General features: G+C 46.1%; 1 protein-coding gene across 1 annotated transcript in view; it reads left to right on the forward strand.

Moving 5' to 3' along the window:
• The window catches only part of ACAP3 (ArfGAP with coiled-coil, ankyrin repeat and PH domains 3), a 100,525-nt gene extending 84,521 nt beyond the window's left edge, over positions 1-16,004 (forward strand). Inside the window, exons 19-26 of the mRNA XM_075027253.1 lie at positions 423-527; positions 941-1,042; positions 3,248-3,340; positions 3,486-3,706; positions 3,869-3,978; positions 4,350-4,460; positions 4,575-4,636; positions 14,663-16,004. Of these exons, the coding sequence (XP_074883354.1) occupies positions 423-527; positions 941-1,042; positions 3,248-3,340; positions 3,486-3,706; positions 3,869-3,978; positions 4,350-4,460; positions 4,575-4,636; positions 14,663-14,769 (911 nt within the window). The 3' untranslated portion in view covers positions 14,770-16,004. The remainder of the gene's footprint in view (positions 1-422; positions 528-940; positions 1,043-3,247; positions 3,341-3,485; positions 3,707-3,868; positions 3,979-4,349; positions 4,461-4,574; positions 4,637-14,662) is intronic.
• Positions 16,005-17,154: the final 1,150 nt, after the last annotated feature.

Here is a 17,154-nt window from a genome sequence, read left to right on the forward strand (position 1 = left end):
AACGTTTTCCTTCTGTTTAAGGAGGTTCTTGTGGCTAAAGGAGGAGATCATTACACTAGGGCGATCCAGCAACTTCTAAGCTTGCTTTGTGCATTTTCTTTTGTATTCCAGGTTCCTGCTTTTTAATAAGTTTCAAATCCCTTTATTTTTACCTGCCTGGTCTGTAAGAGAGGCCAGGCTTATGAAGGGTTCTGGCTGCTCAAAGTGCTCTGTGATGACTTGGTCTGCAGAGTATCACCACATATGGTCAGCTCTTTGTTATATTTTGATGGTGTATGTGGGCATGAGTATGGCACCGTACACATCTGGGGTGCACTGGACATGCAAGCTCAGTCTGTGTAAATACGGCTGTAGAACTGTGTCTCATTTGTTCATCTGCACGTGATTAACTATGTATTTCAAAATCTCTCTGTGTAAAATAGCAGCTACGCTGGAGAGAAAGTTCCGTCGAGATTCCCTTTTCTGCCCTGATGAGCTGGACTCGCTCTTCTCCTACTTTGACACTGGTGCTGGCTCCGGCCCACGCAGTAAGTACAAAGAGAGAAAGTGTCTCTGCTTCTGGCACGCTTTACCTCCCAGCTCTTCTAGGGCATGTGCATTGTACCAGACCTAAGGCAAGGTATTGGCCTCACTGGAGAGAGGGTAAACGTTTCAGAAGAGTGGTGTGGAGTCAGTTCCACAAACTCCAACCCATTGCTCTTTTATTGCACTTACTATTTTAATATCCTATCCAGTCAGTCCCTGGTGTTTGCATTCTGGTCCATGGGGATTTTTCCCCAATATCTTTTACTCCCAGACCATGCATTCCATTGGCTTTTTTTCTGGTTTTAGTTTTGGCTTTTAATTTTTTTCCTTTTTTTAGCAAGTCTTACTGCGGACAATTTTTCTTTTTGTGTTTGTGACAATGAACTCCCCTCATATTCCGTCCACCTTCCTCTAGGTGCCAGCCACATCTCTATGCAGCATCCGCTAACAGGTGGCCCATGGAGTGGCAGTGGCATTGGTCCCGGTGGGAGCGGTACGCCGTTCCTCCTGGACGGAGGTAAGGTGACGCTCTGGCAGCTAGCAGCAAAAGAGACACCCAAATTTTACTTGTTCCAAACCAAGCTTCAGAGGCAGTCATGTATTTTCTTTCAGCCAAATGATTGGAACCCATACATTACCAGTCCCTTGTGGGAGGACAGGCCGGCAGGCTTTCAAAAGGCAAAAAGCTTCCTAGGGTTTCCAGCAGTCAAGTTACTACATCTTAAAGGAACAACTCTCCCTCAGATGAAATAAAGGATCCTGTACAGGTGGGATCTCATGGCAAATAGGGAGTAAGAAGTGTTTATTTCAGATGCCCAGCATCTGTCACAGACTAGTCATGTGGTCCATTATCATATTTAGCTGAGGAGTGGTAACTTTTTAAAACTTACTAGCTCAATTACTTGTTATTGTATGAACTTAAGAGAAATATTTACGGTCCTGAGTCAGCACAGCAGAAAATCACAGGCTTTCCTACAAATACATGTTATCTTTTGAAATCAATGAAGACGGTGGTTTAGTGCTTGTCTGAATCAGTGCTTTAAGGGCTATTCCAGTTTCAAGGAATTTAGTGTTATTAGTCAATGGATACAATACTTGGGAGATGAAGGACTTCAGAGTTGCTCAACAGCCTTATCTTGCTCCTCTAGGATAAAATAGGAATTCTATCACTGATTCAGTGGGAACAGAACTGGGAATTTGACTTATTAATATTGATGTGATATGAGCCAGATCCTCCTTTCTTGCTTTGATGTAAATCTAGAGTAGTGCCATGTGGCCTCACTGGAGTCACTCTTTACTTGTACTGACATACTGGAGAGCACAGTCTCACCAAGCAGTATGTTTGCTTTCTACAAAAAACAGCAATGATTTTTCTGAAAGCAAATCCAAAAAAAGATATGCATTATATGTGCCACTTTAAACCTTTTCTGTTGTAGCTTCATTATCTCCTTTGGCTGTTGAACATTACTTGTGAGCCATGATTTCAGGACCACTGATTTAGAGACTGTTTTCTATATGGGGCCTAGCTGTAGCTGCTCAGAAGAATTCAACAAATAGCCTTTAAGGTTAAGGTGTCTTGTTCTGCTGTGGTTTTGAAGGCTCAGATCTTTAGTTCTTGCAGGCTTTCCTGCTATTACTCTTTGCAAAGACTACTAGGTTCATATTTTAGAAACATTTTGTTAGCTACAACCTGGCTTGTTTTTCTTTCTAATCAGTGGTTTGAGGGTAGGTCTTGGGGTAGGTCATGGGGACTTAACCTCTTGAGTTCTGGGAGGACAGACACCCCCAGCCCTTACAGTCATTGGGAAGTTAAAAGCAGCAAGAAGCTGAATCCAGCCAGAGTTCCCAAGGGGACTGGGCATCCCTCAGGACAAAGGTGATGTGCCATCCCTGTTCCCGTAGGGGCAATTCCTGCATGTACTTCTTCTTTCCTTTCTGTCATTCTCTTGACTACTTTTGGGTGCAAGCTGGAAAAGGTACAGAGTTCCTCTGCCACTGACACATTGTGTGTCCTTGGGCCAGTCGCTTCATCTCTTCATGACTCCGTTTCTTGTATGTAGTCAGCTGCCTTGTAACATTCACTAGCTAAACAGGGATGGTGGGAAGCATCCTGTGGGGAAAGGGAAGGGATGTCTGTGAAGGTGAATGAGCCAATGGACAATGCTTTTAAGAGTTTGGCTTGAGATACACAGTGTTGATGTTATTTGGCCCAGTCATGGTCAATAATCTGTCACAAGAGCCATGCATTGGCAAGTGCCCCAGTGCCAAATGAAAAGCTCTGGGGAGAGCACGGATGGAGTGGAAAATGAGATTATTAGTGGTAAAAGCAGAGGTGTGTCTTTATTTGCTTATGACACTGCATATCCTGCTGCAAAACTGTCTCTGCTGCTGCTCTGCTCCAGTCTACGTCACGGCGTCCCTCATGGATTGCAGCAAGGGCTGTCCTCAACAGTCCAAAGTGCCATGGCAATGTTGGAGCATCCCTGCATGAAGGGCAGCGTTGGGGACGTGGACACCATAAGGCTTTGCAATTTTTCCTTGGGCAGTTTTATTGAGTGGGGCTAAATGGGATAGCAGTCCCCATCTCCCTTGCCAGCAGTGCCCGGTGCAATGTGTGTGTGACATTCTGCGCAGCCCTTTTCCCCTGTGGTCTCAGCTGTGCCTGGTACTGGTCTGCCTGTGTATTAAAATGGGCTTGGTTTGTCTTCTGTTGGCCCTGCAGGTCTGAGCAGTGACAGTGGACTTGGAGGAAGCACGGATGGCAGCAGTGATATCCTGGTGTTTGGCTCTGTGGTGGACAGCGTGACAGAGGAAGGTGGGTAGCACAGGCTGTTGGTGGAAGCGTGGGGAGGTGGCTAGTGCTAAGGCCGGATGAATGGTGCCGAGAACAACAGGGAATATATGAAATTGGAAATGCAAAGCTTTTGAGTCATCTCTCTCCATCCTTTTCTGACTCTTAGAGTGTGAGGTGTCAGAGGAGTCAAGCGGTGAAGCAGAGATTGAACAGGAAGCATCAGATTTGGAGGACCTGAGGGAGCTGCATCCTGGCTTGTTGATCTACAAGGCAGCACAAGCCCGAAACCTGCCTCTCATGGCAGAAGCACTCGCACACGGTGCTGAGATCAACTGGGTGAATGATGAAGATGAAAACAAAACTCCTCTGATTCAAGCTGTGAAGGGGGTACGTTGTGCTAGTGGCTGGGAGGCCACATTTGGGAATGTGAAGTCTTGACCGTAGTTCAGAGCACACTGACAACGCGCAACTTACAGCCTGGTACGTGCTCATGCATCCTCTCAGTACTGCTGGCTGAATTTATTTAGAAATTCCCTTTTTCCTTGCCAGGGTTCCTTGATAGCCTGTGAATTCCTGCTGCAGAATGGGGCAGATGTTAACCAAAGAGATAGCCGAGGCCGAGCTCCCTTGCATCATGCCACATACCTAGGGCATACTGGGTAAGTTCTTTGCACGTCGCGGTGACATGCTCCATCACCCTTGGATTGAGATTCAGCGTTAACACAGAGTAATGGGGGTGAGGTGGGCAAGGAGCTGGGTTTTGGTTAATTGGTTATTTGCAAAGCATGCCTTTTTATATCACGTCAACAATGTGATTGTCTTAAGGATAATTGCCCCCATGGTGATAGATAGGGTGTAATTGGGCCCCTTTATGCCCGTTCCTTTCTCTGTGCTGCTGCAGCATTTCCTGATTTAGACCAATAGAAGTGAAGCTGTGCCTGCCTATGGAAGGACAGTGCCCTCTGCCCACTTCAGTGGAGGGGGGGAACTGGAATTTCTGTTCTGACGGTCTTTTCTTTCCCTTCTGCAGTCAGGTCTGCTTGTTCCTCAAGCGAGGGGCAAATCAGCATGCGGTGGATGGTGACGGGCAGGACCCGCTCAGTATTGCTGTCCAGGCAGCCAATGCGGACATAGTTACCTTGTAAGTGCAACCAGGACTTTCCAGTGCACGTGTACAGGAACATTGCCTGTAAATAGCCATCAGGGAAGGAATAACCAAACCTCTCTCCCTTGTGCTTTCTCTGTTTCACTCCAGGCTGCGTCTGGCTCGAATGAATGAGGAAATGCGAGAAGCAGAGGGCCCCTTTGGACAACCAGGTCAATATCCCAGCAACAGCCCTACCGAGCTGCAGTACAGAAAGTGTATACAGGAGTTCATCAGCCTTAATATAGATGAGTGTTAGTGACAACTCCCCCACCTCCCCTTTGCTGTCTTGAAGTTGGGCTGAATTTCTAGAAGCCCTGAGAGCCCCATCCTTGGTATATTGGTGTTTCTTGCAGATTGGTCTGTTTTTGATGCCTGCACATATAGGTTGAGATGCACACAGGAAGGAAAAGGGGTCTTTCCTGTTAGCATTAAGTTCTCATGCTTGACTACTGGATGGTTGATTTTGTGTAGGAGACTCCTAGGGCATAACCACAGACCATGGCGTGTGGACTTGAGTGTGTGAGAAGTATGGGAGACGAGTTTAGCATTAAAAAATAAAAAAAAAAAAGAAAAAAAAAGGAAAAGAAAGAGAAGAAAAGGAAACCCTCTATCACCAGGAGAAACCCACCAACGATACGATCAGATGAACCTGTCTCTGCTTCAGTGTAGTTACCATGCACTGAGTTCTCGTCTGAACAGTTTGTTTGGAAGGGATTCTGACATGGAGCCCTCTGTCCTGGCAGCGTGACCAGCAGCCTGCTCTCTCATGGGACTGCTGCAGCGACTGGGAGCTGCTGGGGCCAGTTTAGAAAACTAAAAGATGACCTCTAAGTCAGGAACAGGCTGTTTTGTGGGGCAGAGATATTTTGCTCCAGAAGGCACAACGGAAGGGGTAGAATTGAGAGCGACGGCTACTCACCTTAATTGCTCTCAGGACTATACCAGCCACGCTCCCCTGTTTTTTGCCCTTGGTGGTTAGCTGGTCAAAGCCATAGCTCGCCTGCTTCCAGGCCCAAGATGCAATCTGCACGGTGTTATGGAAGCAGCAGTGCTAATTCTTTGAGGCTGGGAGAAGCTTGTCGCTGGCGATGGGCTTTGTGTCAGGGAAGAAAAGCCACATCCAACTCCCACTGCCTAAATGGCTGGCTGCACGATGCAATTTTGACTTTGGTTCAGTTTGTTTCCTGGTCACTTCCGATTTCTGACTTAGCATCTCTGTGAAGTAGACTTCGACTTGCATGTGTATCCCTCTGTGCTCTCCCCCCGCATGCTGAAGCATGTGAGTAGGGCATCTCAGCAGCTGGCCCAGGGGCTTTTGAGTTCCCCAGTTCCAATGACTGGCGGAATCTTCGTTTTGTTTCTTTCCTTTTTCTTGTAGTATTCTTTGCTGGAGTGGGGGAATTTGTTTCTACTTAGAGCACTTTGCTATGTTTATGGTCTGTGTTACAGGGATCATGCTACAGTAGCTCTGCAGAGATGCTGCAGCCATGTAATCCTGTCTCAGGAGGGCTTACAGAGCACGCGTACCACTGGCAGATTATCCTCTGGCTGTGAGTTTGGATGCCAAGCTGAGGTGTGCTCCTGTAAGAACCTCTTCAGAATGCCCTCAACTGCAATTGATGTTAGAGTTTTTTCAGGACTCGTGGGTGGTAGTCCACAACTGCTATTTAGCCTGCCTGGGCACCTAGGCTGCTGGCTCTGGGGTTGGGCCATAGTGCCTTATGGATAATGCTGGGATCTTGAGGGGATCAAGATCTCGCAAGGAACACAAGAATACCAGGCAGAATTCCCCATCCTCCTGCATTACATCAGCAGTGATCCACAATCATACTGTTTTTCATCCAATACACGGTTGACTTCTTTACTTTTTTTTGTATGCTGGCTGCTGTCATGCTGCAGCCCTTAGTGGATTAAACCTTTGCAGGTTTTTTTCTATTGACGTAATTGTGTCCTCAGATACTGGAGCAACAGTGATCCAGCTCTTCACCCAAGATACTGCCCTCAGAGACTGAACCAACAGCAGTCAGTGTCCACCCACACATCTAAAAGTGGAACAATAAAGAAACTCCACTTAGTCTCTAGTAGGGTGTCCTCTCAGTTCAAAGGAGAGTCCCTACTTCCTTAGGAAAGTGCTGTCCCAAGTTTTCCTGCAGCCAGACCACAGTCTGTGCAGTCTTGAAGTCCATCTTTGTCTTGTCGCTTTCTCATTCTTGCTCCCTTTGGAGATTTGGGATGCACAGTACCAAGTGCTGAGTTCTGATCTCAGTCCCCATTGTCTGTTGTGAATCTGAAAGGGTCCTAGTGACCGTGCTGAAACTGCTGCAGATCAATGGCAGTGCAAAATCTGGTCCCAGGGCCTTTCGTGCTTCCCTAAATAATAAACAATCTCCTCCCACCAATCTTGGAAAATAAAAATTAATAAGCTTGTCCCCATCAGCCTTTTTATCACTGGCAATGGCTTTCACGGCATTTTCTCCATTGCTCCACTTTTTCTGTCCCAGGAGGCCGGTGCTCTGCACACAGTGTGCTGCTGCTGAACCTGCGCTATGTAACTCCTGGCTCGCCTGAACCTGCCGATTCACAGCATGCTGATGGGTTGGAGAGGGAGTGCACCGTGCAAACTTGCATTTGGCTGCCTTAGCTGTTCAATGCCTGGTCTGAAACTATTCTGTAGTCTTTGACCAGGCAATACTCCTTCTGAACTCTTCTCTGAGTAGAAGCTGTAGGATGTGCCCCTAACAGTTGGCAGAGGGCAGATCCCTTGGTCTGTATTGGTATTCTGTTCAGCTGTGGCACCCTCAGGATTGATTCAGGACCGCATGTGGGATGAAGCAGTGTGGCATGAAATGCCACCATTGCTGCAATTCAGTTTCAGAGGAACGCTAGGGTGTATAAATCCTTAGTTCAGAGGACAATTTCTTTGTGAGTAGGGACCGTGCTCTGACTGTAGCTCCCACATGTGACTCTGGAGTCATATCACTGAATGAAGAGGGCTGACTCCAGGCATACACCTGTGTAAGTGATACCAAATGCAGGCAGATGTGCACTGTGCATAGCTGTTGCTGCAGTGCTGCTACATGGTCTCCTTCAGTTTGCGTTTAATATGCCCTGGGTTAAATATCTTTCTTCCTGAGACCTGTGTGAAGGTATAGCCAGCATCACTGCCCACTCAGCATTTCTTGTGCAGGATTACAGAAGGTTACTGCTTTACATTCTTGTGGAGCTTCATCTTTCATTCCTTTGCCTTGGACTTTGTCTTCTTTCTGGTCCAAGGCATCCTAAACTTAAATGGGCTTCCCCACTGAGCAGGGCGGTGCCTTCACTTGGGTGTCACTGCCCCATTTGACACCCTTTCCTTATCAGTTGAGCCTGCTTACTCTGCAGCTGGTGGTAGCGTTACTGTCGGTCTGAGTGGGGTCAGGAGCAAATCTGTCCTCTTACAAATCACCTGTGTGAAGTGCCCTGCAGACCTCGCTGCTCTGTGCAGAGCTCAGATAGCGTTGGGTGCTGTTGTCCAGGGAAATGAGTTGCGGTGCTGAACCTGCTAGCAATACAGCAAAGCCCTTAAGTATGTGTCTGCCTTCAGCAGGACTGTGCTATGCTTATGGTTAGATCATGCAGATCAGCCTGCGGCATCCAGACCAGCACTTAGATTGCTGAGTACAGCCAAGAACTCGCTCTGCTTCCTGGGTTAGGAACTGAGAGATTCTCTGTAATGAATTCTCTTTCATAATCCTATCCCATTTTATACTGATCTGCATCAATTTAGACATTTGTCAGTGCTGACGTCCCCTCAAGTTGTGCCCTTTCCTAGAAAAGTGCCAGACTGAATCAAAGCTGGCATTTTTCAGGGTACTTCAAAGATCTTGAAAGTGAAATAGATGTTTCACCACTGCCACGGTTCTAGTCTGTTAATGAATTTCAGCATGGTCATTGTCTAACAATGTTTTTTACATGTACAGCAACTTAAAACACCCCAATTGGTTTTCCAGCTTTTTATGAGAAGTTAGAAATACGACTGATCCTTTCTGTAAGCCAGTGAGAACTGGAGACATGGCTTCCACTTTGGGTCATTTTATTTCACAGTCAGCATTAGTGGCTCACGAGAACAATACAAAAATCATGTACAGTTAGGTCCATTGGAGCTCAGACTCACTGCTGAAGTACATGAAGTTAAAGCATATGTAAATACTGATGCAAAAAGCAGTGTCTTGCAAGACAATTTATCTATTTAACATGTATTGGTACTTTATTTAGATTCAATGTATAAAGCAACTTTGTGCACTTTTCCTACATACAGTATTGGGGGGGTTTATGTTCTTTTGTTATGGATTTTGTGCTGTCTTTTTTAATCAGTGAAATTGTTAAGTATTTAATTTATTATTGATGTGCCCAGAGGACTAGTGCAATTTTTATTCAATACAGTTTGTCTGTATTTAATGTCAGGATTTTTTTGTAGCATTGTTAGGAAATCTTTTTCAAAACCTGCCTTTTCCCCCTCCACAATTTTCCTTTCTCCCCCCCCCCCCCCTTTTCTATTTTCATTATACAGATCATGAGGCATTAAATGCCTCTAGTTTGAAATATAATCAAACACTTTAGTACATCCTGCAGTTTCTAAAACAAAAAAGTTCTCCAGGAAAAAAATGCTAAGGAGGCACTTCTCAATGTTTTCTGTGTTTATTTGATTTTTTTTTTGATTGGGGTGTATGTGTGCGTGTGCATAGAAGTTTGGAGGGGAGAGTGGGGAAATTGTACAGAAAACTTGTTTTCAGCAAAGTAAATGGCCAACCAGGCTACAGGGAAGACTGGATATTGAACACTTTTTTTTCTTCTTCAAATACAGCTGCATTTGTGTTGTACAATCTTGTTTGAAATATCTAATGCCAAAACTACTCTCTCTTCATTCTTCCTTTCTTTTCAAAGAGTGCGTATGTTATCTATATGATAGTAACTTGGTTGCAACCACAGTTAACATGAGGAGATTTGCCTTTGTCTAGAAAGCAACATGCCAGGCATCGTCAAAATACAATGGACCCAAACCATTGCCTCAGCCATGCAGATTCTGTCATCTTTTGAGTTTTTGAGATCTGGGTGAATATTTATATACCTGTCCTAGCTTTTGTTTGACTTGACCCAAACCCTGTAACTAAGTGCCTGGACAGGTAGTCTAGGTTTGAATCTTTGGGGTCTGCCACATGTCTCTGATTCCAAATGGGATGAGTTCAGGTTGCTGGCAGGTTGAAATGATACCCTCTGTGTTCCCTCTCCACATGTCATCCAGGGAAGCCTCAGGTTATTTTAATATTGTTGTCTCTGAGATGGTCTCTGCAACGTGAAATTTCTTTGAGCAGTCTAGAGGAAAAACCTGGAATTGGAAGAATTTATCTCTTTAAAGAGAGATTTGACAAGCTGAGACTGTGATCAGCATAAAATAGATCAGTAACATCTCAGACCAGCAAAAATGGCCATTATTTATGCAAGAGAAAAACAAGACCTCCTAAAGAAATGCACTGATTAACTTATTGTCCGGTGGCCACAACACAGCTGTTGTCTACTGCTAAACTACTGTGTTGTTCCTGTGCTGCTCGACTGTCCCTGAACCCACTTCTCTCTCCTCACTGCCCGAGCATTATTGCTTTCAACCAAAGACAAAACAGGATCAACGGATTAAATGTGATATTAAACCATTGGTTAGCTGATGACAAACATCTGTGTGAGCGCGCATGTGTGTAAGAGTGCGTCGTGCTGTTCTATGGAGAAGGGGGTGTGGGGAAGAAGTGACTGAGCAGGACAAGGGAGGGTGGGAGTTCTGAAGAAACAACTTTTTTTTTTTTTTTGAGATTCCAAAATACAGAGTGCTGTTTCCATAGGAATGTGATTCATATCAGTCTGCCTGCTGGTTCCTCAGCCTTGTAGGGAATTTGGGCTGGGGTACATCCCTTCGGAGTTGTATGCCCAGCACTGTGTTAGTGCCAAGGTAGGGCAGCTGCGTAGTTCTGGGGAGGGAATGAGGGATAGAGGTGGGGGTAGTAGCCAAAATAGTTTTCAAGGCACGAGGAGGACCGTGTGTGTTCCTAGTGCAGCAGCTGGGATGGCTAGAGAGGTTAGCTGGAGTAGGAGCGTTTGCTCCCCAAACACATCTCGGCACTTAACGCCTTCCTCGCGGTGAAGGCCACGGAGGAGCGCGTTTAGTTTGTACATCCCAGTGCTCCAAGAGGTGACACACGGGGAGCAGCTGGGGGTTGTCTTCAGGTTGTCACTGGATCTGTAGACCTGTCTTGGTTGACTTCCATCCATCGTGTCCCTCCAACAGCAGAAGAATGTTAGTGTGGATTCCCCATCCTGGGAGCCCTCTGCGTGAGACCTGGGGCTGCTGAATCACAGAAAGAGAGTAAGACTTTTTCCCTGTAGGGTTACATAGGCTGGCAGCCTGGAGTGAAAGCCTTTGAGATGAGAAAGCCCAGCCAGCTTCTTCCTGGCTAAGGCTCCCATACCTTCCTATCTAAACAGCACAGAGAGAGAAAGAAGTTCTTCAGCTAAGTCAAAGCTGCTAAGTGTGGTTGATTAATACAGCTCTGTTACACACTGAATGGCTGGGCTGCTGTACCAGGGGCTGACACTTGCTGTAAATACGCTATAACCTATTAACCTCCTTCACTTGCCTGCTTTCAGTGCAACTTTGTAACACGTTTTTTAATTCCCCCTTTCCCTACACAGCCTGTACTGACTGTAACTATGGAACCGGATATTCTGTATGTTATTATCTTTGTACAATTTTAAAACTGTTGCTGTGGTGTCTGCCTTTTTTTCCCCTCCCTTCTCTTCTATTGTCTCTTGAAACACTGTTAATAAAAATCTAGATAAACTCCTTCCCTCCTCCTTCTTTGGCTTGATTTATTTATGTAGGGTTTCTTGCCTTGTTGTCTGTATTAACTGATCTAGAAAACCATGCCCTTTTAACCTGTTTTCCTTCTCCTCTGCAACCCACAGCTTGAATTCTATGGCAGTGAATAGACTGGAATGCCACATAAATACTCTGCATTTTTGTTTGGGTTTCTGTGACACTGTCTTGTGCTAATGTGATTTCAGGGTGCTTTGGCAGAAGGCTGGGGTAAAAGGTGACAGGCTCAGATCTCACACACACACACCCCAACCCACCCACTCATGTTTCTTCAGAGTACCTGAATCAGTTAATGCTTGATGCGTTATGAGCTCTGCTGATGCCTATCCTGTAAAAGGAGACCTTGCACTAGATGAAAATACCAATCTTCTGCACATGAACCACCATTTCCCACACATCACAGTGCAATCCTTCCCCCACTGGTTTCTCTCATACTGTGTGTCTGTGGCGGAAAAATAAAAGAAGAAGAAGAAAAGAAAGACTGGCCTGGTCTCATGATTTCTATCATACTTAGCATGGAAAACAAATGCGGAAAAACTAAATTGTGGAATAGCCTCTGTTTCCCCCTGGAGGGACAAACAGATCCCAATTAATGAATCTGGGTAGGCTCATCAACTCAGTGAAAGAGCTAAATAGGAAGGATACTTTGAAAGCAGGAGCATTACAATCATTTAAGGCATTTATGGAAGGAGAGCTGCATGTTCTTAGAATAAATTTATAAGCACAGAGCTTGGGAGACACATGGCTTTACTGATTCCCACTGCCACCCCTTTATTTTACTACCTTTCTGTTTTCTGTCTGAGGGGGAGACTATGGTCTCACCCAACCTCACAAGGATAAATACATTGAAGACTGAAATGTGATTACAGAAACTCAGATCTCCAAAAGACTGTCTCTTTCTTTAGTTAATGAGGATGAAGTGCTTAAATATCTCCAAAAATCTGCGTCTAATACTTTGCTACAAGAGTAGGATTCTTGTAATTGGAGTTATACCTGAGTGTTGCCAGAACAAATATTTTACCAGTACGCGGGAGGATTAGTGATCTCACTGAACAAGGATATATTCATGATTTTACCAACCTGGTCTGGCTACTGGGAGGAGGTAATAGCAATTCTCTGTCCTGCTACCTAACGGTGCCATTTTGACACCATCCCACTGGTGTCAAAACTAAGTCAGGATCAAAGAGGAGAAGTACCAGCTGCTACCTGGTCTCTACATCAGAACTCAGCCAGTTCAGCGCTTACTTACCAGGTATGCTTAACAATTCAACAGCAGACATTCTAAATAAACCCTGGAGAGATGAGTCTTTCTTGTCCTCATAGAAAAGCTACCTGTTTTCTATGTTTTGTATAAGAGTGGGTTTTTTTTTTTTCCTTCTCCCCAAAAGGGACTACATTTTATTTAGGCAAGGTGGAGAGGAATAGGTGGCAGGGAAGCAGGTGGAAATGCTAGGAAGCTGGGGTGATGCACGCAGAGACTGGAAGGCTGTGGTGGGTCGTGGAGGGTCTGTCCCTGGTGGGAGAGGACTGTGGTCTAACAGGCTGCGAGGCAGAAGTCACCGTAGCATTGGGATATATTTGTACGCACAGGACAGCGCTGGCGGGGGCAGTGGAAACAGACTGAGTCCCAGCAGTTAAGCAGGGGCTCAAGTGACTATAATCAGAAGCTAACAGGTAGGTCAAGTTGGTTTTGTGGCAGGCATGAAACCATACGTTTGCTGAGCGTTGCTGTGCCTGAAAATCAACAGATCCTGATCAAAGCCTGCCTGACGATAAGGCTCATGTTATAAGCCTTTGTCACCTGCCTGTGGATAATGCTGAAGACTATTCTCCTCGAGACCTTTTGGGCTGGACACTCTTCATGTGCCGAAAAGAGACAATTCTCGCATCCCGTTGTGCTCCCCCAGGAGCTGGGGTGGAAGGGGACAGCACATTCACGGAGGGACCTGTCCTGCGAGCTTGCATCAAAGGAGTAGCTGGAGGAATGCTTCTTGGAAGATGCCTCCAGGGTAGGGAGCACTGCCAGGCGAGTGAGGGGAAGCTGCAAGCCTTCTCTGTCCGCTCTCAGCTAGCTGGACACACTCCGACCATTCTCTCCAGCCCCGTTTGGGTGGCAATATGAAGTTACACTGGATCCTGCTATCGACTTGGCTTTGTGGAACCAAGTTTTTGCCTTAGCTCTTCTCGTCCCTCAGCACTGCACCGGTATTGACGGATGGTGTGCCTTGGAGCTATGCAGCTCATAGCAGCTGTGGGTCTACCCTCTCAGTGACTTTCCAGGACGTGTCTTCTGTCAAACAAAGGGCACAGAGCTCTGTAAGAAAGACTAAGGTAGCTGGTAGGTGAATACCTGGGATCTTTCACTTATCTTTTCCCCTGTGGCTACATGGGTTCATCACCAGGTAAAAATGAGCTCAGTAGCCCAGTCCATGGCAAAAACTGCCCTAGAACATCAAGCAGCAAATGTACAAGCAGATATATCATTAATGGGATGCGGGTGCCTAATTATCTCTAGAATTGCAGCATAGATCTGAAACCATTCCTGCATCAAGGGAGATTCTATCACAGAACCACTGCTGGGACACCTGAACTCTTTGCCTTCACTTGTGGTTTGAACAGGGCCTTGAGTCAGCTGTCACGGAGAATTGTTATTATCTGATAGTGCCCTTCGACAGGCTGTTGTTTTGTTCCAGTACAGGTGGACTGATGTTGTACCTGCCGCAACAAGCTCTGAAAAGTCTGGCTGCCGGAGGAGAAGCCAGCTAACTAGAAAGTTACCTTATCTCAGTTCCCGGCGGAACGCTGTCTCCAGCAAACCAATATCAAGCCCTATGTTCCCGACCGCATGAAGCTCTGCTGTTGCACAAGTGGCCTAACGAAAGACCTTTGTGTTTCAGAGCCCTCAGCTTCCAGAATAGCTCTCTCCTTCAAGCCTTAAAAGGCTACTCTCTCTTGGGCTTTGGAAAAAAGTACCAATAATATTAAAAGGGAGGAATTATCCCAAATCTGATTGTGAAGCAAGAGTCCCGAGAGCACGTTTACATATGCAAGCTCCTGTTCTAATTAACAAAGAATGGAAAGCCAAACCAGAACCCTCTGAGGCAGTGCAAGGCTAACGAGCTGGGCTCTCTCTGTATCACGTGTAGAGCTCTTTCTTTCATCTGGATAGATGAAAGTCAGGAGTTCCAAGTGAAAATGACCTGATGCACCATGATCTCCATGGGTGGGAAGTATCAAAGCAAGGCAAAGCAAAACTATTGGGTCTAATGCCTCTTCCTGTGTATTTTTGCAGGAGATGCTACCTACCTGGACATCTTCCGGGAGTTCTCTCACATGGCTTCGAACAACCCTGAGAAACTCAAAAGGAGGAGCCTGCATTTCAGCCACTCCTGCAGATAGCCCCCTCCCTCCCTCTGCCAAGACCTTCTGCTGGAAGGTCAAGCTCCGAGCTCCAGGAGCGCAGACCGGCAGAAACGTCTGAGCAGGTTTTACGGCTGAGCCAAGCCGAGCTCAGCTACTGAAGAAAGATATTCTCTGTTCAGACACGCTTCTGCTAGGAACCTGTGTTTTCCCTGGTGTCTGCTTTTGTGCCCTGGCCAGGAAGATGACAGACCCTCCAGGGGTGATTCCAGAATAGGTATGCATTCAGACTGTGGGCGTAGGTCCCATGCCTTGCGGTACCTGAATGCAGTTTAAAATGGGTCAAGCTGAGCTTTTAGTTCTCAATGCCCTTTCCACATTGCTATTCCTGGGAAAATTTGCCCTTCCTGGGTGTATGCAAACACTAGCATTTAGGATACTGCAACAGTGCCTGCCCCTAAAATGAAGTACAGGGAAGCGGTGCTGACCGTTTGAGCACGCCAGGAGGAGAGCAAGCCTGAAACGCTCCGAAAACCGAGACGTGAACGCCGCGGACTTTTAGTTACGCTGCTTCGTGGCGGTGTCACCGGAGCCAGGCTGCTCAGCTCACCAACGGGCAGCACCTACCGTGCCCTGAGGAATTACCAGCTTCCCACGGTGGCGTCAGGATGCAATTCCCTGTGGCACGAGGCCCTCCACATGCAGACGTCCCCTCCTCTCAAAGGAGAAAAGCCACCCAGGACACAGCACCGAGCCACCACTAAGCCATAGGGGTCCCAGTCCCAACCAGCCCACTCCAAAACCTTTGGCAAAACATTTTGCTGTGTAACTCACCTCTGAAGATACCTCCACCGCTGAGTGCTTTGAGACATGTGGTTTAACATGGACCAGGAGATATAGTACCGATTCCACGGAGACTTTACGAGCAATACGGCAAACAGAATCTAGCTCTTTCCCTCAGGGGCTCTCTATCTCCTGCTACTTGTGCGTCTCATTGTTAGGAGAGTTGTACTCTTCTGTAAGGCACGGCTTTCAGTATTATTTTTGTCATTTTTATTATTGTATGTCATAGTTACCAAAAGTAATAAAAGGTTATGCGTGGACTATACAGGTATAGGCACCATGACATAATAAAGTGTATTGTCAGAATTATATATATAAACTATGATGTGCTGAAATGTAATATATCTTATGGCAGAAGAAATGCATTTTTTTGAAAAAGTGGGAGTGAAAAAAATCTCACATGCAAACAGTATCTATGAACGGACAATAAAGACAGGAAATTTTTTTTAAAAACTCACACACATTTCCTCATTTTTTCTGATTCTAGATCTTTACAAGCCAGTGAAGCACTTTAGTATAAGAAGGATTAAAAGATGAAATTTATCAGGTACGGGTTTATGGCTTGAAAAGAGGAAGCTAAATGAACTTTTCTCCAAAAAGACACAGGATTCCAAGTCTCTTGGCAGCCCTTCTGTTTCGTGTGATTAAGACACACTCTAATTTCATTAATGCTATTAATGAAACACACTAGCAATGTGGCAGCTTAATAGACATCTCGGCCCTTCTGACAAGATGTTTCTCCTAAAGAGACAAGCCTCCAAACCTCTCCTGGACCAGACAACAGAACGCAGCTTTCACGAGCTGTCACAGACACGGGGACCCCAGGAGAGATGCTGCTGGGTGAGCACGGAGCTGCACAGTGGGACGCAAACCCCGGGAAAGGGCTGGGCTCTGGTTCAGAAGGATGGGCTCGCAGGAGAGCAGCTGCTGCTTGCACCGCTGGCAGCCTTCTGGTCGCATTTGTGGAAGAGCTTGCCACGCAGCTTGCAGCGGGAAAGGGATTTGAAACATCGTGCTGCGTCTCCTACCGCTTAGCTTTAATTTCTGGGAGGGTGGCAGCTATCACAGAAGCTTTCCATTGGGGAAGGGCAATAGCCTGGCAGCTAGAGTTAGGGAGTTGGGACTCTGGATTTACACCTTTCTATAGCATTGCTGTGGGATTCTGAGTGTAACAGCGACTCCCAGTTGTGCCTCGATTTTTGCTCCACGCTGGAAATGCACAGCTCAGATATGAGGAGCTCCAAATAGGGCAGATATTTCAGTGATGATATCACAAGCACTAAGGTATGACCCTAATGAAGAATTTGTATGGCTGATTTCTCAACTACAGCAGGCTTCGGGAATGTTCTGTAATAAAGAGGTAGCTACTAAGCTGAAAATTAGTCCACACCCTCAGAGAAGATTGCTTTAAGCTACCTTCAAACTGGATACCTATTACTTATGCTTCCACTAGCTGAGAAACCATTATTTTATTCTACTAAAGGTGGCACAAGCAAGTGTGAAGCAAATTTTCCGCATGTCCATCTCCCATAGTGAACCCCACATCCTTTTTCTCTTCCAGTCTTATGTCCCCATGCTACC

This window comes from Buteo buteo, chromosome 5 (assembly GCF_964188355.1).
Source record: "Buteo buteo chromosome 5, bButBut1.hap1.1, whole genome shotgun sequence".
Taxonomy (NCBI): Eukaryota; Metazoa; Chordata; class Aves; order Accipitriformes; family Accipitridae; genus Buteo; species Buteo buteo.